Source organism: Lepidochelys kempii, chromosome 13 (genome assembly GCF_965140285.1).
Source record: "Lepidochelys kempii isolate rLepKem1 chromosome 13, rLepKem1.hap1, whole genome shotgun sequence".
NCBI classification, from domain to species: Eukaryota; Metazoa; Chordata; order Testudines; family Cheloniidae; genus Lepidochelys; species Lepidochelys kempii.
Window position 1 is genome coordinate 16,068,028 of NC_136392.1, and position 25,935 is coordinate 16,093,962.

Genomic DNA, 25,935 nt, shown 5'->3' on the forward strand with positions numbered 1-25,935 from the left:
AATGTAATGAGTAGCCAGCCAAGAGGTTTGAAAACAGGCGTGACAACAGGTGGCTTTGTCTAATATTTGCAGCCATAGAAATTCAAAGATGAGCAGCTGTCAATCCAGACGGTCCCTGGATTATGGGATAAAATGGGGTTGTGCTTGCATTTTTTATCTTGGCATAATGAACATTTCATGGGTGGATTTGCAGAACTGTGACCAGAGACTACGCACCCTTACCTCTGACCTCCAATGAAGTCTATCATTTGCACCAACGGAGCACACTTTTTTATACATATACTCAAGACATGGGAGATGAAAAGCAAAGCAACGTTTATTACATCAGGGCAATTTTTCTGATAACCTTGTTTGAGTTACAGACCCACAGCTTTGCATTTGAAAGAAGCAGAAGGCCCATATGCCTAAAGAGTTATGCAGAAGACGACACCTGGCTTACATGCTCACTTAGGACCACATGCCCACAGATATACTGAAACAAGGAACAACCAACCTCATTTCTCCTTTAGTGGGAGCAAGGAAGACAAATGATTGAGCATTTGGACTTTAAGCCAAAGTAATAGATTCTAATATAGCTTCACTTTCAAGTCTGTACATAACTCTAACCTTTTGTAATCTCTCTAGAACAGAGGTGGGCAAACTACGGCCCGTGGGCCACATCTAGCCCACAGGACCGTCCTGCCAGCCCCATAGCTCGCATCCGGGGAGGCTAGCCCCAGGCTCCTCCCCTGCTGTCCTCCTCCCCCGCAGCCTCAGCACGCTGCACCTGCCGCTCTGGCCCGCTGCTCCTACCAGGCAGGGCGGCGGAGTGACTGCGAGCTCCTGCCGCTCTGAGCAGCATGGTAAGGGGGCGGGGAGGGGTTGGATAAGGAGCCAGGAGTCCCAGGGGGCAGACAGGGGGCATTTGGATGGGGCAGAGGTTCGGGGGGGCGTCAGGGTATGGGGAGCAGGGGGGGTGGATAGGGGGTGGGGTCCTGGGGGGCAGTCAGGGCGTGGGGGTCTGGATAGGGGTTGGGACACACGGGAGACTGAGAGCAGGGGGGTTGGATAGGGGGTGGGGTCCCGGGAGGGGGGCAGTCAGGGGACAAGGAGCGGGGGGGGAGGGAGGTGTTGGATAGGTGGGGGAGTTCTGAGGGGGGCAGTCAGGGGGCGGAAACTGGGAGGGGACGGATAGGGGGCAGGGTCCAGGCTGTTCGGGGAGGCACAGCCTTCCCTACCTGGCCCTCCATAAAGTTTTGCAACCCCAATGTGGCCCTTGGGCCAAAAAGTTTGCCCACCCCTGCTCTAGAAGGCCACCTGCTCAATACTTTGTATAAGCTTCCTTTGCTTCCCACATTCAAGCACTGGACTCAGTCAGTTGATCTGGGTTCTACTCACAGCTCTGCCACTGAATTACTGTGTGAATGTGGACAAGTCACATTCCCGTGCCTCAGTTTCCCCACCTGTAAAATATAGACAACGATGCTGACCCTCTTTTGCTAAATGCTTTGAGAGTTACATATAAAAGTAGCATAAAAGTGAGCTACAGATTACAATTATGCTTGAAAAAAACTTCCCCATGGATGTTTTCCATGTACCCTCCCCCTCCTTCACAAAAAATAAGAAGATCCAAACTTCTGAAAGCATTCAAGCTGTAAGATGTGCACTCTGCTTTGTGAACATAGGAACTGCCAGACTGGATCAGACCTCAGTATCTGGTCTCTAACTGTGGCCAGAACAAGATGCTTCAGAGGAATGTGTAAGCATCCCAGACAGCAGGCAGACATGAAACTGGTCTCTTATAGAGATTAGTGTAAACTCTGAAGCACAAGGTTTAATACCCCTTCCAAACACACTGTGAATACATTGCTTTCTAGCATTATTTATACAGTGCCCGAAAGTGTGACAGGTGTTTTATACATAGTCAAGACGGGTCCCTGTCTTTAAAGAGTTTACAAAGTAAATAAATGACACACAAAGGAAAGGATTCAGAGTAACAGCCGTGTTAGTCTGTATTCGCAAAAAGAAAAGGAGGACTTGTGGCACCTTAGAGACTAACCAATTTATTAGAGCATAAGCTTTCGTGAGCTACAGATGAAAGGATGCAATTCTTAGTTTAAAAAAACCCTGTTTTCCACCTGTCACCATCCTGATTTGCAACCCTCAAGGCACATGCATTACTCTCCTCAGTGACATCATGATCATATTGCTTCACGCTCCTCTACAACTACCCCTGTGTTGCTGTCTCTTCCTCTTCTACATTTTTATTGTAAGCACTTCAGAGCAAGGACACTGTCATTCCAACTTTCTCTAAAGCAACACCCACAGCTGTGATGCTACATCAGTCAGTAGCTATCCTCCTCTACTGTTCCCATTTGTGCTTGTAGACTATGTTTTGCAGGGGGTCATCTTTTTGTTCTGCATTTGTACAGAGCCTAGCACAATGGAGGCCTGGTCCATGGCTCCTAAGCACTATATCACACAAATACTGAGTAAAAGATTCATTTTTCAGCCTGTCTTGTTCCCTTTTCTGTAACGCTTTACCCCATACTCAAAAGGGTCAGCATCTTTTGGTTCATTAAGAAGTGTTATAATTATAGTCATTTTACAAGGCAAAAATCCTCTTGCCAGGATTCTCAATGCAGGTGGGGTCATGGCAAAATGGGGCTTATTGGCTTTTTAGTGGGGAGAGGGAGAACATGGGGATGGGATGGTCAGCCTAGTCGACATCACAAAGCATGGGCGAGAGTAAAGTGAATCGTATCAGGCATATCAGTATAGCAATAGGCTCCAATTACAGGCAAAGTCACTCAGCTACACTTTCTTGTCTGCATTTAAACATTTGGAGCCTCTCACATATGAAACCTGTGGAAGCCCCCTTAGCCTCTTCCCCCTTATTCATTCTGGAGCAGCGTCACAATGAAAAGCTAAACAAAATAATAAAACTCATGTTAAATATGGAAAGACTCACACTGACTTAATGGGAGTTGGATCAGCTCGCTAATAAGTAAGTGTAGCCCCGTGGACAGGGCCCAGCATAACAAGACAGGATTCCTGGGTTCTAGTTCTGGCTCTGCCAGGGATTCACTTTATGACCTTGAGCAAGACCCTTCACTTCTCTGTGTCTCAAGTTTGCCAGCTGTAAAATGGGAACAGTGATGCTCATCCACATTCATAAAGCACTTTGGAAAAGCCGTTAGTATAAAATGCTATGATTTTATTAGTAAAGTGAAGGGAGCTCCTGTGACATTTCACAGAATATGGAAAATATGGATTGTGTCCTGCCTGTCAATTTACCATCTACATTTTCTAGCGGCCATCTGTGAAGAATGTGTGTATGTGTAAAAGTAAAATAGATGCTCCTTGCAAACACCCCAAAATAGTATTCTGGTACATTTAAGAAGATATACAGTATTCAGACAGATGAGTAGATTATGTCATGCTTATATATAACCTAATTTTTCTCTTGATAAACTAAGAAAAGAGGAAGTGTACAGAGTTTATTTTTAGTAATGTTATATTAAGGCATGCTACAGCACAAGACCACATGTGCATAGTACAACTTAAAAACTAGTTCAAAAACATACTTTTAAAAAAAACTGTGTACAGATTGTACCAGGATTTGATTCCAGCCCCAGGGACATGCCAGAACTTTGTAAAAAATCAGGATTTCTTAGGAACATTTTTGGTTTTCATATGAATTTCTGATGATCAGGGTTCCAAAAATATTAATAATTATACTAAACTGGGAGAGGCTGCCAAAAAACAGCATTGGCTAAGAAATAACATAAAGGGGCATAGGTGCCCTCAATTCCCACCAAAGGCAATGAGGGTAGGGGTCACTCATGCACCTTGCAGGATCAAGCCCCCACACTGATCAGAAATTATAGGTCAAAATGTGAAAAATAAGATTCAGCCTGGGAAAACATCCAACAATACTCTGAACACTGATGGTCAATGGGAGGGAGGTTCTGTGAGAGCAGTACTCAGATTGAGAGAGAGAGAGAGTGCGCCGAGGCAAGAGCAGACAGTAAACTGTGTATGAGCTTCTAGTGGCAGGAAATAAAGTGAGTTGAGATTTGGCACAAATGTAAACTTCAAGTCAGTGGCTGTGGCCTGTCCCATGGTAGCCTGAGGGGAGATGTGGCAGGTTTTGAGCACCTGGATCTCTGGCCCTGCTGGAATCAGCTGGCATAAAGATGAAACCCTCCTCCAGACCCCTCCTGTGGCAGGGAGACTTTAGAGGTACCTCTTTGCAATAGTAACAGACTAATGGAGCCAGTTCTCACCACTCATTCTCCAGCCAGGCCCCCATATCCCATCCATTCGGGAACGTAGCCTGTTAACTGTGGAGCAGAGGCCCAGATGCAGTGCTTAGGTACTCATGCCTGCCCAGCTGCAATGAGATGGGTGGTCCCATCACAGAGGCGTTGCTACAAAAAGAAATACAGGTATTGCCTGATAAAAACTGATACCAAAGGGTCATTAATGTGGCCTGAAAATTACCATGGTTAAAAAGCTCCAAACACATCCATATGCTTACAGGATGGAAGGTGCACTCTGGCAATGAAAGAGTTACACAAAACCTGGGGATTGGGGAGGTGTTAACTAGACTTTTTTGGAACATTCAATATTAGTGAATAGTGCCTGAAAGTTCCTATTCAATATGGCAAAGTTCTGCCTGCTAATGAAGGATAAAAATAGTCTGTGTATGCCTATGTGAAAGAAAACACACACACACACCCACACCCCCCCCCCCAATGGAACTGGCACTGCAGTATGGTTGGGGGATGGGCAGCTAGAAGAGAAGCTGCAGTAATCGCGGCGACTCCTGCAGGCTGAGCTCTACTGGGTAAACTGCACTGAAACGCTATGTAACAGCAACTGCCAGAGACACAGCAACTGCAATCAGCTAAACCAGAGAGAAAGGACTAGAATTTTCCAGGCAGGCCAGGAAGAATCCTTTATTTCTATTGGCTAGAGGACTGCGCGCACGCACAAATACACACACACACACACTCACTCCTCTCTTTTTCTGGAGACTGTCTTGGTATTTTTGTTGTTGGCAAACCAGACTGTTTCAGAATCAGCTTTAGAAATATTTGCAGGTTAGGGTGCCTCTGAAAAGGAGCAATGTGGCGAAGAGGGATTAACCACCACCAAAGATGATCTTGCAGCAATACTGCTATTACAGAAATACAATCACTACACAATAACTTTTCCCCCCCAAGTGTACCAGCTATGCTTCCTAGAGCACTTAGGTACACAACTGAATTAAAAACCCAGGGCGAATAAATTATTTTTCATGCATTTTCAGACCACATTGACACTTGGACTCTGCGGCAAAATGAATGTTACAAAAAAAAAAAAAGTGTATATGCACTGAATATAAATATATTATGAAATGGCTTTTAAAACTCTGCCCTAGAGAGAGCTTTCTGATTGGTTCCCAATGATGTAAGACATCTATAATGCCTGGTAAAACACATAGGTTAACGAGTCTGATTTCTGCATATAAATTCCAGGTAATAAGAGTATCCATGACACTCCAGGAAACATATTGCAGATTAATTATAGTGCTTCTCAGGTAGTTAAAGTCATTGGACCTCAGACCTCAACGCCATGCAAGCTTACTATTGTCACTCACACTGGACTGTCTTATTGCTTATTCACTGTTTGTTTCTGCTGAGGGAAGCCTTATTTAAGGATATGGTAAATCATTGTCAAATTTAAGTTATGAAAGATATACACAGGCACATCTTAAGCTACTTAGCTTTGTCTGGTATGGCATCCTGTGTGAAGTCAATGATGAGCTAGGTATTGTACCTCTTCAAATGGGAAACAGATTCCGTGCATTTTCACTTCTTATTGAATAAAGGTATTATTAAACTGATCAATGCATTTTTTAAAAAAGAGCCCTATGAAAAGACAAACCTACAGTTTGAGAATCCTACACATAGAAAGGGCTTATACCAGAGCCATCAATTAAATCCTTCTAAAAACTTTTTTTTTGGTCCCAAGTGGTCAAATAATAGTGAATGGCATTAACTCTTTAAATTCAGTGAGGCTTACAGGTTGTCAGCCAATGGACTGTTTAAGAGGACTGTCTGCAATTGCAGCTTCAGTAGTTTTGATAGACTCCATATTCCAAGTAGAGACAAGGTGGGTGAGGTAATATCTTTTATTGGACCAATTTCTGTGGGTGAGAGACACAAGCTTTTGAGCCACACAGAACTCTTCTTCAGGTCTCTCTAATATCCTGGGACTGACACAGCTACAACTACATTGCATATTCCAAGTGCAAGCTCATTTACATGATTACTGCATGACTGGAGAATTCCGTGTAAAATATTAATCGCACAAGGTTTGCGCCATAGCTTGCAGCTAGTCTTCTTTCTACATTACACGACCCTCAGCTTCCAGATATAAACAGATTTTTTTTGTTTCCCAGCATGAGTACAACTGCAGAAGAAGGCTTAGATTTTTGTGCTAAGTACATAGCAGGGAGCATGTTAGCAAGAAACCTTACACAGGGTCTAGAATATATTGAGTTATATCACGCCCTTCCAAGCACCTTTGCTGCAAAATGCAAGTTAACTTATATGAGACAGCCTATTTAATATTTTGCATTCATAGTTCCAAAACAAGAAAACGGGCTACTCAAAAAAAACAGTATGTTGTCCAATTTGCTACCCAAATTTGCATTTGTTCTTCAAATCCTTGCCTAAGGCTTATGGAGATCCAATACAAATATAAGAGCAAACTCTATAGCATAGGATGGGGTTGCAATTATCCATGGTATCACTTCCAGGTTCATAAGGTCCTACAAGCAACATCACTGAGGTTAAAGAAAAGCTGTGTATTATTACCTAATAAGACTGCTCATTCTGATCCTCTTTTCAGCACCATCGTGAAAATGCTAAAATTCGAAGAAAAAAATACGTCACCCATAACCACAATGCCTAGAAACACACAACATTCCTCGATTACTCCTAAAGGATCCCTTTACCACTGAACCTCTGTACATACCATCAAATATTTCAAGTGGAACAAATTCATTAACTTGTAAACACGACTTAACTAACTGAAAGGCACAGAAACCTAGAGCATTGTTAAATCACTTCTAGCAGGCACTGTATTGTATGTTAATATTTGCCATCTGCTTATGTTGTATCTCTACCACAAGAAAAAATGATGAATGTTGAGGAAAGGCACTTAAAAAAACCCAAGCTTGGCTTCTCATCTATAAGCTGTGGGGTTCATTTATTTATTTTACACACACACGCAGACACATAACTGGAGAAAAGAACCAGGGTGAAACTGTCTTTTCAGCTATTGCTGCTTTATAATAACTACACAGGAAAATTCAAAAGAGGAGAAAGAAAAAGGAAAGCACCCGTGCATGCTTGATACTCCAGACAGCAAGAAATTTGCCTCAGGGAGAAGCACTGTGAAAAGGGGTGGGGGAAGGGCAACTTTCTGGGAGAGAGAGAGCGTATGTATGTGCGCACGTTGGAGGCGGGGGAGAGAACTGCTAGGCATTACGACTCCTACAGGCTGAAGCAGAGCAAGCACCTTTCCTGCAACAACATTACATCATAGGCAGAACTGCTTGCAGACCACAGAAAATGGCCATAATTCCCAGCCAAGAGCAGATTCCAACAGACACAACATTCCTCGTCTCTGGGTGCCTGGAGACTTTAAATAATTTTTCAACTCCTACAAAGGGAAACTGTTTTCTTTTTTAAGAAATATATCAGTCAAACTTCTTATCCCTATGGCACATCAAGGTGCTTGGGGACCTTGCTCTCTGTAGCCTGGGCAAGGACGTGGAAGGTATTAGGGTAACAGTGAATCTTGTTTTAATCTCAACAAAAAATGTCCTTTGACGCTTAGCATACTTTATGTGGCCTTCAAAACCTAAATGGAGTGTAGTATCATCAACACTCTGCAAGGGTGATCTCCTGCTAAAACACTTAGGCAGTTAGGTGACACAGTGATAGGCTCTATAGAAAAATGATAGATCAGATACAGAGCTCATCAAGGAGTAAACATTCCTAAAGTTATCTGCCACATGGAGAGATTCTCAAAATGTTTTACCAGCAACAAAATCCTTCGAAACACTCTGACTCCTTCTAAAATCTGTCTATACTAAAGAGCGGCTCATGAAAGTTCTAGACTGACAGTTCTGGAGTCTGAAGTTCTCCATCAGCAGGCCAGGTGCATTATGGGCAGCAGCAGGGTAAACTTCCCCTTATCAATGGGCCATAACCCTGACCCGAAGAGATCACCTCTAAAACATGCCTCTCTGCTGTGGCTGGCTGCCAACGAGGAGGACAACGAGCACAATATATGGTGGTGGTTTCTGTGATGTGGATGCTCATCCACTGGAAACTGGATTATGACCCAACAAGCTCCTTTCATGCAGATCACCAAATGACCACTGGACCCCAACCCTGGCTCCCACACCAGAGGGCTTCCTCCAGGGCCCTGGGGGTGCTCAACCCCCTCCCCGCCCCGCTCTGCTCCCACCCCCACCTCTGCCCCACCTCTTCTCACCCTCACTCCACCACGCCTCTTCCTGCCCAGTTCCACCCTCTCCCCCAAACACACCCTGTGCCTGCTCCTCCCTCCCAGTGCCTCCTGCCCGCCATGGAACAGCTGATATGTCAGCGCCTATGTCCCACACGCTCCCCTGGTTGGTAATTGTGACAGACAGGGCAGCTTCCTGCAAAATCTATGGGAGACCATATTGTATTAAGAGTATAAATGGTTTATGTATCATTGTGGGCAGGGATTATATGCACTCTGAAAATAAAAGGGGATGATTAAGGCAAATCACTCAGGTTATAGCACTTCCAGAGAGTTAACACTTCCTGGGGAGGCTTATATGTTTTGATTCAGAACAGGTTCTCCAGAAACCAAAAAAGACAGAAAAGGGATTTTTGGATAAACAGCCCAAGCTTAAACTGACTGGGGGCGTTTGTTCTGGTTCCTGATATGGGCTTCTAACCACAGGGAAAACCCAACTGTGGGGTTTGAAGGACTGGCACCTACCATAGCCCTGTGTTGGAGTTGAGGGAAATGGGTGGTAAGCTTTTTAGCATGCTTGTAGGTTCTTTTGGTTTTATATGCTTTCTCTGTGTTAATGCTTTTTACCTTCAGAAAAAATGTGCTTGCTTAGAGAGAGCTGTGTGATAATTGTAACTGCTGGCAACACGTTGGTCATAGCCTTTGGCAAGAGAGCAAAGCACAGGCACAGACCTTTTCAGCAGACTGGCTTGCTGGGAATATCACAGGGTAGAAAAGGGAGCTGTAAAGACTTAAAACCCCCAGTCACAAGGAAGTGAGATGGGGGTCTCCACTCAGCAGAGGTGATGGCTAGGAACCAGAAACCTTTAAGTGGGTGCTCTCAAGGGACCAAGGAGGAGGAAATATAGGATATAGCCATTATCTTGAAACTGTGACAGTAGTGACAAAGTCACAGCAGGGAACTTGAACCCGTGACCTATGGCTGAAAAGCTCTATATCCCATTACCAGTCCTCAGGACCCTACTGGTCTCCATAAGACTGCAAAGTAACTTAATTTCTGTGGTGTTCCACAGACATGATAATTCCAAATATTATCCACCACAAAATGAGATGTTGATAAAATGTCATTTATCTGTGATCTTACTCTGAACTACTGGAAAAGTTAATCAAAATAACATCTTGCAAACAAAACAACATAGTACTCACCAAAATAAGGAAGCAAAAGCCAGCCTATGCTAATGACTAAAAAGAGAAGAGGACAATTTCAGAATGTTATTCATGTTACAATTGCTAAAAGGTAAGGACATTTTTGGAAGTAGAAGAGGCTTCCTATTTCTACACCAGATCACTCAATAACCTTTCTTCTCCACAAATAAATTTGGTGTCTCTTGAACTCGTTTAGAGTTTCCACCATTTCAATCACCCTCACTGTTGGGGGATTCCAGGTGTTTATGATCTGGAGAGAAGTCGTCTTATTTCAGTCTCCTCTTTATTGTCCTCTTCCTAATTTTTGACTGGCATATTTTTCTGAACCCCTCTGCCAGTAATGGGGGTGGGGGGGCGGAGTCTCATTGATTTTGTTACCCCTTTCATAATTTTGAAAATTTAGTACGCAAATTGATTGTTCAGCAGGAGACAATTTTGATTCTAGGAGAAATGAGAAAAGCCAATCGGGATATTTTTCATATTACAAAGAGAAAAGACCTATTTTCAGAAGTACAATGGGCCAAATTCATCCCAGGTATAACTCTACTGATATTAAAGGAGTTACAACAAGGATGATTTTGGCCCAGGTTATAAGGTAAACTAAACCATTCACTTACCTATAATCTTTCTTTGCTTTTAGAGTAATTTCATGTTTCATTCTTAACAAGCCTATAGCCTTTACCAGACAAACTGACTCAAAGAAACAATCTCTATGGAACACAAGGTGGAAAGCCACTGTTAGGATCTAAACTGCAACAAACACATACCAATTACTGAAAAGAACAGCATTCAAATAGTGTGTACATGTATACTGGGGGGGTGGGGGGGGGCTGGTTTTTTGGTTTTTCTTTAAACAACTTCTGCAGGAAAGTTTCACCACCACATGATACTCCTCTTCAGAAGGCAGACACCACAATATTGTAAAATCAATTTTTAAATGGATTTCCTGTTTGTTTACTTATCTATCCATGCACTTTTGTATCTTTTTCCTTTAAAATACACACACACAGATTATATATATATAATCTTACATTCACACACAAGAACACAATAATTTTCCAAATCTGGGTCCTGAACAAAAATTAAAAGTGATGGAGGTGTGAACAAATACAGAAAACCAGGAGCAATTATTCAAGTAATTCAGCAACAGAGGAGATGACTGGACCTGAAAAGGAGTCTGTTTGTCTACACCAGAGTCTCCCACTGAGAGCCAGTGACATCAGAAATAAACTGACAAAATGCCTTTAGAAGGTGGTGTGTGCCCAAGAAAAGTCAGAATGTCTAAGTGGCAGCGCTAAGCCACTGGGAAATGGAGGAAATAGTGTGTGGGGAGTTAATTGAACATGTGTGTGAGGTAGGGGGAGGGGAGACAGGAAGGTTGTAAAACTCCATAAACCAGATCATGCCACAGGGTAAAGAAAGAGCCCAGCTTTACTAGGAGCAAAACTATAGAATCCACATTCTCCAGAACATACCTGTGCTGAGATTATATTATCCTTCTATTGCCATAGCTGCCCTCCTTAGCCTAAAGTACAAGAAACCCTGGAAGTGGCTGAACTCAGTGTTGTCTGAGTTTTGTTATATCTATCATTGTTTGTCTTTTTGGTCTTGTGATACGCCCATTTTTGAGAGAGTATGCTTTATAAATCCAATAATCATTTTGGAGGGTAACATTATTAGCAAACATAAGACGATAATCACACAGCATTAATTATGGATTTCAGTTACATTCTTTATGGGGACCAGCCTACACATGATTTGTACAGTACTTAATTACAACTATGCCCTCTGACTATCCACTATATCTTATGTTTATGATATTTAACTATAAAAATATCCAAATCAATTACTACTGTGAGAGCTCAAATTTAGGGCCTGATACTGAAAATAATAAGACCTTACGAGTAACTTCACTGTCCCAGCTATACATGTGCTTAAAGTTACTTTCATTTGAAAGTGTTTACGCAGGGTGAGAGTTATTTTCTCAGGCTTCCCTCACATATGATTCTTCCTAACAAAACAAAAACAAAAACCACACTTCCAGCAAGTGGCCATGGAAAATAAACTGATTTACAAAGGAAGTCACTTCTGTTTGCACATTACTTTAGAATGATATTATAGGCATGGGTGTAATTTGGAAGGGGCAGGCGGGCATTGCCCACCCAAACTGCAAGTCTCAGGCAGGTGCGGAATTTGCCCTCCACTTCCAACCCCACACACGGCACCATTTGCCTGACTGGAGCTGCCCCCCCACGCAACTACAGAAGTCAAACTACGCCTTTAGGATAGTTACATAAAACTAGAAGTTCCATTTCAACATTACTTCAATGCATCATGCCAAGTCTGAATATAGAAACTATTGTAAATGGAATATTGAGAGTTAGGATTCCCCAATTTTATTCTCAGCTTTGCCACTAACTCAGTGTTTTCTAGGGCTTAATCTCAGTTCATTTATAAAATGGGTAGAACATTCACCTATTTCACCCAGCTCCTGTATTTAGCTTGTTTATTGTTTGTAAAATGTAAGAGATCCTCAGATGAAAAGTGCAATATATTGGGCCAAGCAGACAACAAGCCTCATCAAAGGAGAATCTTGAAGCTAACGTACTAGACTGAGATTTAGGATATACATGTTTAATTCCAGGCTTTGCCATAGATTTTTTTGTGACCTGGGGCAAATCGCTAAATCTTTCTGTGCCTCAATTCCTCATCTGCATGGTGGATAACACTTCTCTTCTCTCATCTTTTGTCTCTTTGGTCTATTTATATTGTATGCTCTTTGGGGCAGGGACTATCCCTTACTATGGGTTAATAAATACAGTGTCTAACAAAATAGGGCCCCTATCTTGGTTGGGGCCTTTAGGCCCTAGAGTATTAATAAAATAAAATTATTAATAATAATAATCTAGAAATATCTAAAGATATAGAATCTATTCAAAAGTGAAAATTTTGTGCCCATTCAAATTTATGCAAATACATCAATTGGGCACACTTAAAATTATGCCTTTGTAAGATAGAGACCCCAATTTCTATGCACAGTTCTCTGAGAAAACTCCATTATAAAATGTAACAGGAGCTTGTGGAATATTCCATGCTGGGAAGAAAATAAGCCACAGAAATATGGTAAAGCAAAGTTTCCATACAAGTTCACCACTAGCAAGAAAGTTCTCTCAGTGAACTATAACACAATATGTTGGGATGAAAAATCTCAGGTGCGATTTGCAGCACGTTTATGCATATCAACAGGACTTTACTAGCTGGCTCCAGGGAAAAAAGTGGAAATTAATGAAGGAAAATGAAATAACCCAAATAGTGGATATACACATCCCATTTCTAGTACAGCAAAAATACCCATAATTATTTCTGGGAATAACTAAAATGGGATTCTGTTGATTACTACGACAGGTAATGAATATGTACACACTCTAGCTGATGTCAGTATAGTGTAAGGTTTCAGAGTTACAGCCGTGTTAGTCTGTATTCGCAAAAAGAAAAGGAGTACTTGCAAGGTAGCCTATTTCCCCTTGTTTTTTCCTACACCTCCCCCTCCCCCCAGACATTCTGGTTAAACTTGGATAGTGGTCAGTTTGGATGAGCTGTTGCCAGCAGGAGAGTGAGAGTGTGTGTGTGTGTGTGTCCCGGAAAGAGAGGGAGGGTGAGAAAGCCTGGATTTGTGCTGGAAATGGCCCACCTTGATTACTATGCACATTGTAGGGAGAGTGGTCACTTTGGATGAGCTATTACCAGCAGGAGAGTGAGTTTGTGTGTGTATGGGGGTGGGGGGGTGAGAAAACATGAATTTGTGCTGGAAATGGCCCACCTTGATTATCATGTACATTGTAGGGAGAATGGTCACTTTGGATGAGCTATTACCAGCAGGAGAGTGAGTTTGTGTGTGTGGTTTTTGGAGGGGGGTGAGGGAGTGAGAGAACCTGGATTTGTGCAGGAAATGGCCCAACTTGATTATCATACACATTGTGAAGAGAGTTGTCACTTTGGATGGGCTATTACCAGCAGGAGAGTGAGTTTGTGTGTGTGGGGGTGGAGGGTGAGAAAACCTGGATTTGTGCTGGAAATGGCCCAACTTGATGATCACTTTAGATAAGCTATTACCAGCAGGACAGTGGGGTGGGAGGAGGTATTGTTTCATGGTCTCTGTGTGTATATAATGTCTTCTGCAGTTTCCACGGTATGCATCCGATGAAGTGAGCTGTAGCTCACGAAAGCTCATGCTCAAATAAATTAGTATAGTGTAAGTTATGTTACTCAGGGGGGTCAATAAGTCACCCCCTAAGCGAAATAAGTTGCACTGACCTAAGCACCAGTGTGGACAGTGCTATGTCAGCGGGAGAGCTTCTCCCAACAACATAGCTATCGCCGCTTGCGGGGGTTGGCATAATTAAGTAGACGGAAGAGCTCTCTCCTGTCAGCTTACGGCATCTGCACAAGCAGCCCTGCAAGCTCTGTAGCGTAGCCATAGCCTAACTTAACGGCACCTCTTCTCAACATGCTGCTCTCTGCTCTGAGGGAGCTCAAACTGAAGACACAGCAGTCCGGTTTTGGTTGGGTTTGTTTGTTTGGGTTTTTTTAAGTAAGTAGGGCAGCACAGGTTTCATGAGTCAGGGCCTAACCATTAGAGAAGCAAGAGCTAAGGGAGTATTTTATACCTGTAGTTTTAGAACGTAGAGAGTAGCTAGCCTATTTAACAATAGAAATAGAGGTTAGATCCCCAGATGAAGAGAGGAAACGTAACTGATAGGAGAAGAGGAATCAGATATAGTTCAAGGCACCACCTTCTATTTCCCCCAGAAGGCACGCATGTGCACAGCTGAAATGTATAACACGCAGATGCTTAGTCAATAGTGCAGCAGTAGCCACTGCTTGCTGCATTCCTCACAGCAGCAGCCAATAGGAACCCAAGGCAAGGGGGAATATCCACCTCTTACTTTCCCTGGAACCAGCTATGTCTCTTCTCTGCAGCAGCAGCTAATTCAATTTAATTCTACACAGAGCAATGTTCTAAGTGGAATTTATAAACCCACAAAAAATCATCATCAAAGCCTAGTGAACCACTCACTGTGAAGCCTATTTAAAGCTCAACAATAAACACCAATAGATTAACTGATACAGAGCACCTTCAGAACTCAGTAAGTGCAGAAGTGGGGTTTCCACCTTCTGGTACAGATCATACTTGTTTATTTGTTTTAATCAGTCTCATAAAAGCTATATATGTAGCCAGAAGTTCAGGACTTTCTTAGGTAATACACATATACAGAGCAGAGCAGGGTGCTAACCTAGACAGCATTCACCTAGACTAAGAATTTTTCTACCAGTTTTTATTTATTCATTATATTTCAGTGCCTGCATTTTGCTGCAGTAACTGTCTAGGCCTTTAGGTTAAGATTTTCAGAACTAGGAGCCTAAAGCTAAATTTCTAAATCCATATTTAGGCATCTGTCTGATTTTCAAAAGTGCTGAGCACCCAACACCTCCAGTGGGTTCAGTAAGAGCTGACAGGTGCTTAGCATTTTTGAAAGTCGGGCAGCTACCTAAATATGGACACAGGAGCTTAACTTTAGGGTTCTAGTTTAGAAAATCTTGGCCTTACTTGCTCTCTCTGTGCCCCTTTCCCCTGTGCTATGTAATACAAATGAAGGAAAAAGATTAATAAATACTTTGCCCTTTCCACCCAAGGATCTCTCAGCCCTTTACAGACAAATAATTATGCCTTGCAATATCCCAGGAGATCCGGATCATTATCTTCAGAAATTAAACCAGGGCACAAGAAGTGAAGTGTCTTACCCCAGGATACACAGAGAGTCAGTGGCAAAAGCAGGGGTAGAACACAAGCCTCTTGACTCCCAGTCTTAACTTAAACCATACCTCCTGTGAGTCTAGTATGAGGGGAAAGGACACTGGAAAATGTGATCCTGACATATATTAAATACACACCATCCAGTTACATTTTAAAGGTGATCTACAGAGATTATGACATAACAAGTACCAAGGGGGTGAAATGTGAGCAACTGAAAGGGGAAGGGCTACTTATTCAGGCAGTTTATAACCTTGTTTTTGTTAATATTAATTCCCCAGGAAATCAATCAGAACTTCAACCCTGACATGGGGAGAAAACTCTCCTTGACAGACAGAAGAGTTCAATCTCCTGATCCATTTGAGCAGTGGCCTTTCTGTTCAAAGGAGCATATTACTGCCACTGGTAACTACCTTTGTGGATACTTGCCAGCCAGAATCTGGACTGAGCCCACCAACCCACGTCACACAGGCAACCACAAAAAGAACTGTATCCCTGGGATCTCTATCTTAGACACTTAAATAATTGCAGTGGCAATGACTTGTACGCACTAGCAAGGTGGGCTGAGCTTGACCTAATGATGTAGCACAAAGTAAGCTTCATCTCCCATTATCAATCCCCCGAGCCACTTTTCCAACAATGGCATTTAGAAAACCATTCTCTCCCTTAGGCATCAGAAAAAAGTTGGTTAGCCATCAGTTGAAGCAGATGAATGAAGACTAAGTTAAGCAGCTGCTGCTCAAGAGCTAACATTACAATTTTAATGGAAAGGAAACTGCCTATTTTATCCTACCCAGTCTAATAAGAAATTCTGATAATTCATAGAAGGAAAGCATCGTCAATAATTATCATGCTCCTGACAATTGGCATAAATATATCTTTAATATTAACTTGAAAGCTGTTATTACAAAGAAAATGAAAGAGCATTCATTCCTGCAAATGGAATGCAAAGCGAAATACTAATGATGTTGTAGGCATGGAGTTATGAGTGAGAAGAAAGGAAAAGTGGGAATGTTCCTCTCTCTATATTTTAAAGGGACACTATCAACTAAATCAGGTAAACATGTTTGCTTACAATGTCATTAACATAACCGTATATTACGAAAGATGACCTGTAAAGGGAAGGAGGACTTGTGGCACCTTAGAGACTAACAAATTTATTTCAGCATAAGCTTTCGTGAGCTTTCATGATGCATCCGATGAAGTGAGCTGTAGCTCACAAAAGCTTATGCTCAAATAAATTTGTTAGTCTCTAAGGTGCCAGAAGTCCTCCTTTTCTTTTTGCAGATACAAACTAACACGGCTGCTACTCTGAGACCTGTAAAGGATTATTTTTAAATGGGTTTGTGCCTGTTTTGCTTCTTTATGATGGATAATAAAATCTTGAAAGGAGTTCTTAATTATTTTTTTAACTTTAGAAATATTATGAATGTCAACTCCAGTCTTCCCAGGTTTTACCTGAGGACCTCTGGGATGTTAATGGAGAGATCTCACACCCTAAAGGGCTGGCGGCCTCAGATCTTTAACAAGAGCTTTATTTATTTAAAATGTTAGACACTGGAGTTTAGTAGGTCTTAACACAACACACAATTCTATTGAAAGAAGTTTTAAAATCCAATATACTTTCTAATATTTTATGCTTTTTTCCTTTTCTGCATTTGTCTCAGCTTTGACTATACACATTGATCAAATTCATTTAACTTTTAAAAAATATATAGTTGGTTTCACTTTCAGATTCCCAATGCTGCAATATTTGGACACAAGAGAGCATTTACTGTTTTTTTTAAAAAGCAATTATCTCCATGGAATTTAATAAAAAGTCATGGAAACATTTCTATTGGTTTTAGATCTTACAGAGAACAGGGGATATTGTGAAGGCCAAAAGAATAACTGGGTTAAAAAAAGAATTAGATATGTTCATGGAGGGTAGGTCCACCAATGGCTATTAGCCCTAACCCTCAGACTGCTAGAAGCTGGGCATGGATGGAAGAGAATGGATCGCTCAATAAATTGCCGTGTTTTGTTCATTCCCTCTGAAGCATCTGGCATTGGCGACTCCCGGAAGACAGGATACTGGACTGGATGGACCACTGGTCTGATCCAGAATAGCTATTCTTATGTTCTTAATTGTTTTACAATTAAGCTGAATCTGAACTGAAGTTTCCCTTTAAAAAGGTGAGTTTTGGTTTTTTAAAGTCAGAGTGATAAGGAATTGCATCAAATGCAAATATTGTAGCCAATGGCTTTTTCTTTCCTTCAATATATTTGCAAAATTACTTTTATCCTTGTTTCCACATGCTGAATGTGGTTTTGGTTGTGAGAGAAGGAATATATTTGGTATCAAAGCTCTAGCGGCTGTAGTGTGGTTTTGAATTTCCACAGTATTGCTCTGGCAGGCCAGATACTAATGGAATCACAGGCTGGAGAGGGTTTTCAGTATTGCCAACCCCAAACATTCAAAAATAATGAGTCAGGCCCCCCAGAATAATATTGGCTTAAAAACCTAAGATTTTAAAAAATAGTAAGTGTTGGCTTCTTTATATTTGACTACTGAGGTTTGGGGACCTTTAGGGTAACAATTTCAAACTTTTCTCTACAACCATAAAGTCTCAAAACTTACAGCTTTCATCAAAAAAAAAAAAAAGTAATTCTCACATAATCACATGAATTCAGGAGCAAGGGCTTTTAGAAAGACATCAAATACCACGAGATCCTTGATAAAAGTGTGAGAGTTGGCAATACAGGGTTTTGATCCACTGAAAGAAAGAGATGGTATTGATTCTTTATAACCAGAACTCTGATATTTTCTAAAATACAATTCTCCAGTCTCCTCTGGATGGTGGAAGAGCCCCATTCAGCCAAGGGCACGGGTGAAATCTTTAGATAAAAGGTATGAAATGTATCAAAAACCAGCCAGCTTCTCCCTTACAGCCCAAACTCTATTTTTCTTCTGCAGAGTATATGGACTTCACAGGAGAAGGCATTTCTTTTGCTTTGCAATTTCCGAGTGATCTCTTTCGGTGTGACATTATATTTTGTAATCTGTCAGTTTTGTACAGCAATGCATATTTACAATTGGTGTAAAATTGTTTACACGGTTGCCTGCAAGATATGTTCTATAAATTGCTAAATGGAGAACTATTGAAAATTATACGTAATGGACAGTTTAAAGAAGCAGGGGAAAAAAAGGAATGGAAAACACAAAGAACTAAGAGTACTGTTCAGATAAGAGTGCTCAAAATTTTGGGAGTGTTTTAACACTCTCTGAAATCACTAGCAAAACTATTTCCTACACTGTGAGAGAGAGAGATATTGCACATATACACCCAGATAACATGATAGAAGAAGAAAAGAAAATGGAGCAAATTTAACTCCATTTTTGACATAGCCATCGGAGATACTATACTGCTATTCACTGAGAAGAACCTGCACATATAGGACTGAAATTTAGAGTAATAAAAAGCTCTGAAGCTACAGAAGTCTGCAAGGAACAACTGATCTCTGCTTTAGCAATTCTGAAAATTCAATAGGATTTCAATACTCCATACAAATACTTAGGGTCACAAACAAATGGCTTCAGATTGTTTTTCTGAAGGTTCATAAAGCAAAAATAAAGAAGCAGCTTCTATATTCATCCTGCTTAGAGGGAAGGATTATAATAAATCCTGTAAAACAGTAACAAAAACTAGTATGCAGTCAAACACCTACTGCTCCTAACCGTATGACCAGAGCTCTGTCCTTGTAGAGCTTTTCAGCTTATGGTGATAGAAGGAGTACTTGTGGCACCTTAGAGACTAACCAATTTATTTGAGCATGAGCTTTCGTGAGCTACAGCTCACTTCATCGGATGCATACCGTGGAAACTGCAGCAGACTTTATATACACACAGAGATCATGAAACAATACCATGATCTCTGTGTGTATATAAAGTCTGCTGTAGTTTCCACGGTATGCATCCGATGAAGTGAGCTGTAGCTCACGAAAGCTCATGCTCAAATAAATTGGTTAGTCTCTAAGGTGCCACAAGTACTCCTTTTCTTTTTGCAAATACAGACTAACACGGCTGTTACTCTGAAATCTGTCATTATGGTGATACAGATGCTTTACGGTTGAGCGGGGCCAGAGCGACACACCTGAAGAGTTCTTACATGCCATACAGGCAAGAACCCAGATTGCCCATACTTCCCACCTATAAAGAACTTGGGTACAAATTCTTATCTCCCAGCTGTTACTTTCATCCTCCAGCTCCAACCCAGACACAGGTTCCTGTTCCTGAAGGAGGAGGATAATCTTATGCTTAAGGCACTAGACTGGAACGCCAAACACCTGGGCTCAATTTCCAGCTGTGCCAGTATATTCTTGGGAAAATTACTTAACCTCTCTATGCATCAGTTCCTAGCCTATGAAATAGGGAAAGTGAGACCTCTCTATGCAACACTGATGCTGAGAGGATAAATTCATTAATATTTGTGAAGGGCTCAAATAATATGGTGATGGGGCCCATAAAATCCCTATAAAAATGGAGAGGAATCTCTATCTCCCACTCTCCTACTACCTATACAGAAGCTCTGTTTTCCCACAGTTACTAGCATCACCCTGGTGCAGTGCAAGTTACATTGTAAAGTGCTGACAATAATATGCATGAAATTAAGAAGTTCTATCACATTTCGGGGGGAGGGCGGGCGCAGAATACGTCAGCAAGTCTCCATCCATTTCCTGGCTAGCCATGCTGCCCTTCCTCTCCAACAACCCCCTACATGTTCCTAACATGAGGAGAGAACTGTATCAGTGCCCATTTCTACCACAGATTTTACACTTTGCTCAACAAGGCCCTGAATAGACAACTATGAAACTAACCACTCAATGCCCAAAATGCAGAACCACAGATGCAAAAGACCAACAACTTAACAAGTTGCCATGCAGCGAATGGTACCAGTCCTGGATGGGAGAGCCTAAACTAATAGTATGCATGGAGGAACCAAAACTCTGTTTCTGCAGCTGCACCTTGGGATATAGTAACAAAGAACGAGAATGAGATTTTCCTTGCACTTTTCAGTGTGTATATTTAATTTAAAAGCAGGGAAACAATAGGTGGAATGCACCGTCTATTCCAGCCCAGAGAAAGAGGAAAAGCCTGATTTCATTTTAGAGAAATGTAGTCAGTGCAACTCCCGCTCTTTTTCTTCCTGGGTCAAAGTCTAGGCAGCCTGCCATTTCAGAACCAGCCAAACATGTTAAACCTGCCTGTGACACCCACCCACGTTGCAGGATCCCACCTTTGCTATCCTTGAAAGTCTCATCACAGGATTCAGCCACTCAGGATGCTCCCCTCTTGTGCCTTAGCTGCTCAAGATTCAAGTCTCACTCAGTGTGGGCATGGGGGGGAAGGGGGAGGTGGTAATCCCAGACCATGCACAGTTGTCATTTAGTGGCAACAGGCCCCCCAGCACAGAGAACTGCCAAATTTGCTGAGGCACTGCAATGGGATCTTTCAGAATGAAGGAGAGGGAGTGATGAACCATTGGAAGGTGGGGGGTGATACGGGAAGCTGCCGAAGTGCAGGAAAAGGGAAGTGGCAGTTTGGAGCCTTGCGTTTCAGACAAGGGTCGAAATGGAAAAAAAAGTGGTACTCTCTGAAATTCCCACTTGAGACACCAAAACAAGACTCCACTGACAGCTCATCTTCATAGTAAGACGGTCCCTATCCTTTCCTGCATGCTTCAATCAAAGTTATTTATTTTATACAGATGTCAATTACTGACATTAGGATTCAGAGTTAACAACCCATCTGAAATAAACCGGGCGGTTCTCAAAGCTGTTGTTCCACGCTGTCTGCAAACTCAAGCAGGTATCACTATATCAGTTACACTCACTTCATATTTTGAAAGTCTTTGCAACCACAAGAGAGCTAGGGACTTTTCATTTAGTGTATGCTTTCATTTTTTTAAAATGTGCCCAGATAAAAGAACAAGTTCGCCATGACCCAGCCCAGTTCGACTTCTGGATGCAGAAAGAGAGAACCTCAATGTTTTCCCAGCTATGTATATTGTGCTGAAAGTTCATGTTTCCCTACCACTAATATCATCATCATCATTATTATTGTTATAGGTGGAGCTGATAGCGTCACCTATAGTTAAGGTTGCCCAACACTTCCCATTATAAGAACCTGTTGCCAGTTGCTTAAAACTTTACCAAATTTTAACCATTCGGACAGAAATTTTCCAGGCTGGTTATCTGCATCAGGCTGAAATTATTTTTTGTGTGGAAAATAATAGCAAAAACGGTTTGGCCATTTCAGCAAATGAAATCAAAGCAAAAGATGTTGCTTTGCCCATGTTAAAAAAAAAATGCTTAGAACCATTGAGAAGCTCTTGTGCCTCCATGCTTTGGAGGAGGGATTTGAAATTTGGCTGGGGGGTCATGCTGGTGTCAGGGATGTTCCCGTGAGAATCTGATCAAGTTATAATCCTCTGAACAATCACAGTTCAGTCGTTAGAATTTGGCATGCTCTGTCCCCTGAGAGCTCCTATGTGCTGACCGGACTGGGTACATGCCATTCCCACAGCACGATTGGGCATGCTCCATCCCAACATGGCAGGGGGTAAGCAGGACTTTCCCTGTTACTGCAGCTGCCAGGGGCTGCTGCGGCACTGAGCCCAGAAACTGAAAGCCGGCAGATTGTCCCTCTTGTGCTCTCAGTGCTGACCTGGCTGACACACAGGCAGCATGGAAAAGGAGGAGGAAGCAGCCTTTCTGCTGAGGATACAAACTGGACCACAAGGAGAGGTAGATTGAGCAGATTAGGACAAGGAGCCTGATGGAGGAAGACTGGGAGGGCAGGGGATACTGGGACAGGCTGACAAGGAGACTGGATGCTGGAGGGAGGGAACTGGGATAGGGAGGGACTGAGAGCGTGCGGGGCATGGGAGGACAGATCAAATGAGGAGCCAGAGAGGATGGAGACTGGAACTAGCTGGGCAAGGAGACTGTGATATAGACCCAGGGGAAAGAGACTGGGCGCTAGAGTGGTGGCGGTGGTGCGGGGTGGGAAGTGAGAATTGGATAACGAGCTGGGGGAGAAGGATGAAGACTGGAATTAGCTAGGGGAGGAGACTGGGATGAGGAGCTGGAGGGGGAAGAGGAAAAGAGAGGAACAAGACAGCACTGGCCCAGAGACAGGTTTGGAGGGGAGGAGAGAAGAGGGTGCCCACTACAGCACAATTCCTTCCAGAACCTGGAAAGGAAATCCAGCGTCCTGAGTCTCAACATTCCTCTGTTGTCAGTAAATATCACTGAAATCCACCGGCAAAGAGCATGTGCCTCATCCCCCTGTAGTGCTGGTTCACAGAAGATGACAAGTCTATGGAGAGGATGTAATTTCAACACAAGATGCTTATAGAGCATCTTTCATCCCAAGATGATGTACGGATTCTACAAACAATATATGTGTGTGCGCACACACACAGGGGAATTGTTCCATTCATCCCCCCACCAAATGTGGACATCTCTCAGATTTAACACAAAAGCTATTTAACTCACAGCAACACCACATAACAGCTTAGAAAAGGACTTCTTAGCTACTCACTTTCACTACAAGAAATAATATTCTTCTCTTGCACTGGTTAGTTACAATCAATTATCCAGTGTAATGTTTACAACACTTCCCAGAAATATCAAGCCTATTGTCTAGGCCCATGCTGGTAGTAGGAGGGAGGAGTATTTGTTACATCACTTTCCCCATGTGCTATAAATAGCTTTCAAACACTTACATTTTTAAAAGAAGGTATAGCTGCAGACTGAAGTAGTTTGCGAACAGCGTGAGACACAGTGTTGTGGTTCCCCTCAGCTTGAAGCACTTGTTCTTCTAGAAAAGAGACATGGCGTCCAACCATTTTAACAAATGCCTGTGGGGGGGGGGGGGGGGACAGAAAAAAATCTAATGAGAATTACCAGCATCTGCACACTGGTTTTCAATACTATCCTGGCTACTGATCCAGAGTCAAATCAATGGCTTCAGCAAGATACCAGAATGCACTATTATTAATAGGAGTCGCAAACGGGATGCATTTTCAAACCTGGACTCTAATTTTCCACCTATAACCAGTAAGATGAGTAATTACTCACGGGGGCAAATGATTTAGTGCCATTTTTTTCAATACACCTCAAATGCACAATTTTGCTCCTTGTTTGCACACAGACTAGATGAGCACTTGCACACTGGCTGAAAATCTGACCACAGACATCCAACTACACTATTTGCTTACACCTAAAAACTGGGTGGCTAGAAGACTAAACTCATTTGCACTCATAATTGGTTGTGGGTAGAAAACAGCAGAAGCAAAATTATTATTAGTCTTAGTGACTAGACAGAGGTCTCTGAACTTCTGGCCTATGACATCCTCTGACTTCTTGTTGAGCCCTGTTGTAAGAAGAGTTGGACACTGGAGTGTTCTAGCTGAACGATCACCAGGTTCAGATCCACAGAACAGTGACACGCCAAATCAATCACAAGCAGAGAAACGGAGTCTCCATCTCGCAAGGACGGCACGAGTCCCGCTAGACATCCTAGAATGCCAAGTCAGGGCAGCCAGGATAAAAATAGCTCCCACTAACTTTTTTTTTTTTTACCTGCAGCCGAGTGACACTCAAAGGTGCGAAATTCTTTTCTACCTTTGTAAACATCAAATAAAATAATACATCACTTCCCATATGATCCTTTCAGCTGAATGCCCCTCACTGGTCAGCACAAGCTTCAGACACACATTGGAACTGGCTTTTGGAAAAAAACTGATCCATGAATCCAAATGTTCACAATAGAGTGATCACTAAAACCCAGATTCCACTGTAATACTCTCCCATGTACACACAAATTGCTACAAGGCAGAGTTTATAGGACTGTCTTAATTGTGAGCTCTCTGCAGCAGGTACTCTCTTACTTTATCTTTCTACAGAACCCACTTTGTACTTTGCTGAATCAAGGCTTTGAAGAGTAGCTCTAGTCTGAAAATAAATCTTGTACAAACGACACCACCTTATTCAACAGATCGGTATCAGGGACAGGGAGAGTTATTTTGCTACTTTGTAAAGGGGCTGAGCTCAAAGCTTGAGAAATGCCCACCTGGAATTGATGCCATGAACATTTAGCTTCTTCCACTTCTCCGAGTCAGTTAAAAGTGATATTAAACATTATGTGATTTATCTTGTCATGTTTTAATTATATTCATCCCAGAGGCAACCTTGCCCTGAGCTGACACTGTAATTTTAATATACTGCTTACTAAATATGGTGAGGACATCATTTTAGTGAGTCGTACTGGCTTCCCTCATTCAGGATACAGCAAACACTAAAATGCTGCTGAAGAGGGGAGCACAGAGATATCTTTTACACAGTTACACAAGACTATTATCAACAAGCTGAAACTGATGGACATGAGACCTGACTTTCTTTTTTTTAAAACAGTAAACACCGTGGCATAAATCTCCCTACAAGTCACCAAGACCCTGATCATTATGAATACCTTAAATCTAATACTCGGAGTTGGTGAATCAGAAAAATAAATTATTCTTTAAGGCCCCAATCCCACAAGCACTTACACAAGTGCTATATTTTAGGCAAGAGTCCCACTGTTTTAAAACAAACAAGCAAACAAAAAACATACAGCCAAAGGGAACAAAATTAGTTGCAAATATGTGAGCACTCTGCACAAATCCAGAGAGAGGGCAACCTCAGAAGCACATTTCCCCCCCCAGGAACGCAAAATTCAATGTAACAAACCTCTAATTTATCAACTTTGGCATAGATGTTGTTCATTTCTACCACCTTGGCTTTAATGAGTGGAATGGTCTCGTCCAGGATCTGGGATGTATCGCTTCTAATCTGCACAGAAAACAAAGTATCTCACAGCAGAAAGCATCATCGTGATAAATACACAGCACCTCAACAGCAACTTTCACCTGACCGTTTCAAAGCACAAGCATTAGTAGGCCAAGACATAATGGGCTTAATCTGCAGCAAGGGAGATTTAGGTTAGATATTAGGAAAAACTTTCTACCTCTAAGGGTAGTTAAGTTTTAGAATAGGCTTCCAAGGGAGGTTTTTAAGAATAGGTTGGACAAACACCTGTCAGGGATAGTCTGGAACTCTAGGTTTATTTGGTCCTGGTTCTCCGCAGGGTGCTGGGCTTGATGACCTATTGGCGATTGTTCCAGCCCAACATTTCTATGATTCTGTGATTAATTAGGCAAATTACAAAACACCCCATTGAAACAGCTAGTGTTCTACCCAGGATACAAATGAGGAAACTGAAGTTATATGACTTTCCTAAGTCATTCAGGGAGTCAGTGGAAGAGCCAGGAGTAGAACCCATGATCCTGAGTGCAAGCCCTTGCCTCCTCCCAGTCTAACAA

General features: G+C 42.1%; 1 protein-coding gene across 3 annotated transcripts in view; it reads right to left on the reverse strand.

The window, feature by feature from the left end:
- The window catches only part of BCAS4 (breast carcinoma amplified sequence 4), a 100,050-nt gene that overhangs the window by 52,753 nt on the left and 21,362 nt on the right, over nucleotides 1–25,935 (reverse strand). Inside the window, exons 3-5 of one of the 3 annotated variants that reach the window (XM_073309417.2) lie at nucleotides 25,304–25,405; nucleotides 23,299–23,433; nucleotides 6,849–6,898 (exon numbers count right to left, since the gene is read on the reverse strand). In XM_073309417.2, coding sequence (XP_073165518.1) covers nucleotides 6,849–6,898; nucleotides 23,299–23,433; nucleotides 25,304–25,405 — 287 coding nt within the window. The remainder of the gene's footprint in view (nucleotides 1–6,848; nucleotides 6,899–23,298; nucleotides 23,434–25,303; nucleotides 25,406–25,935) is intronic. The other 2 variants (XR_013634506.1, XM_073309418.2) reach the window with 2 other exon arrangements.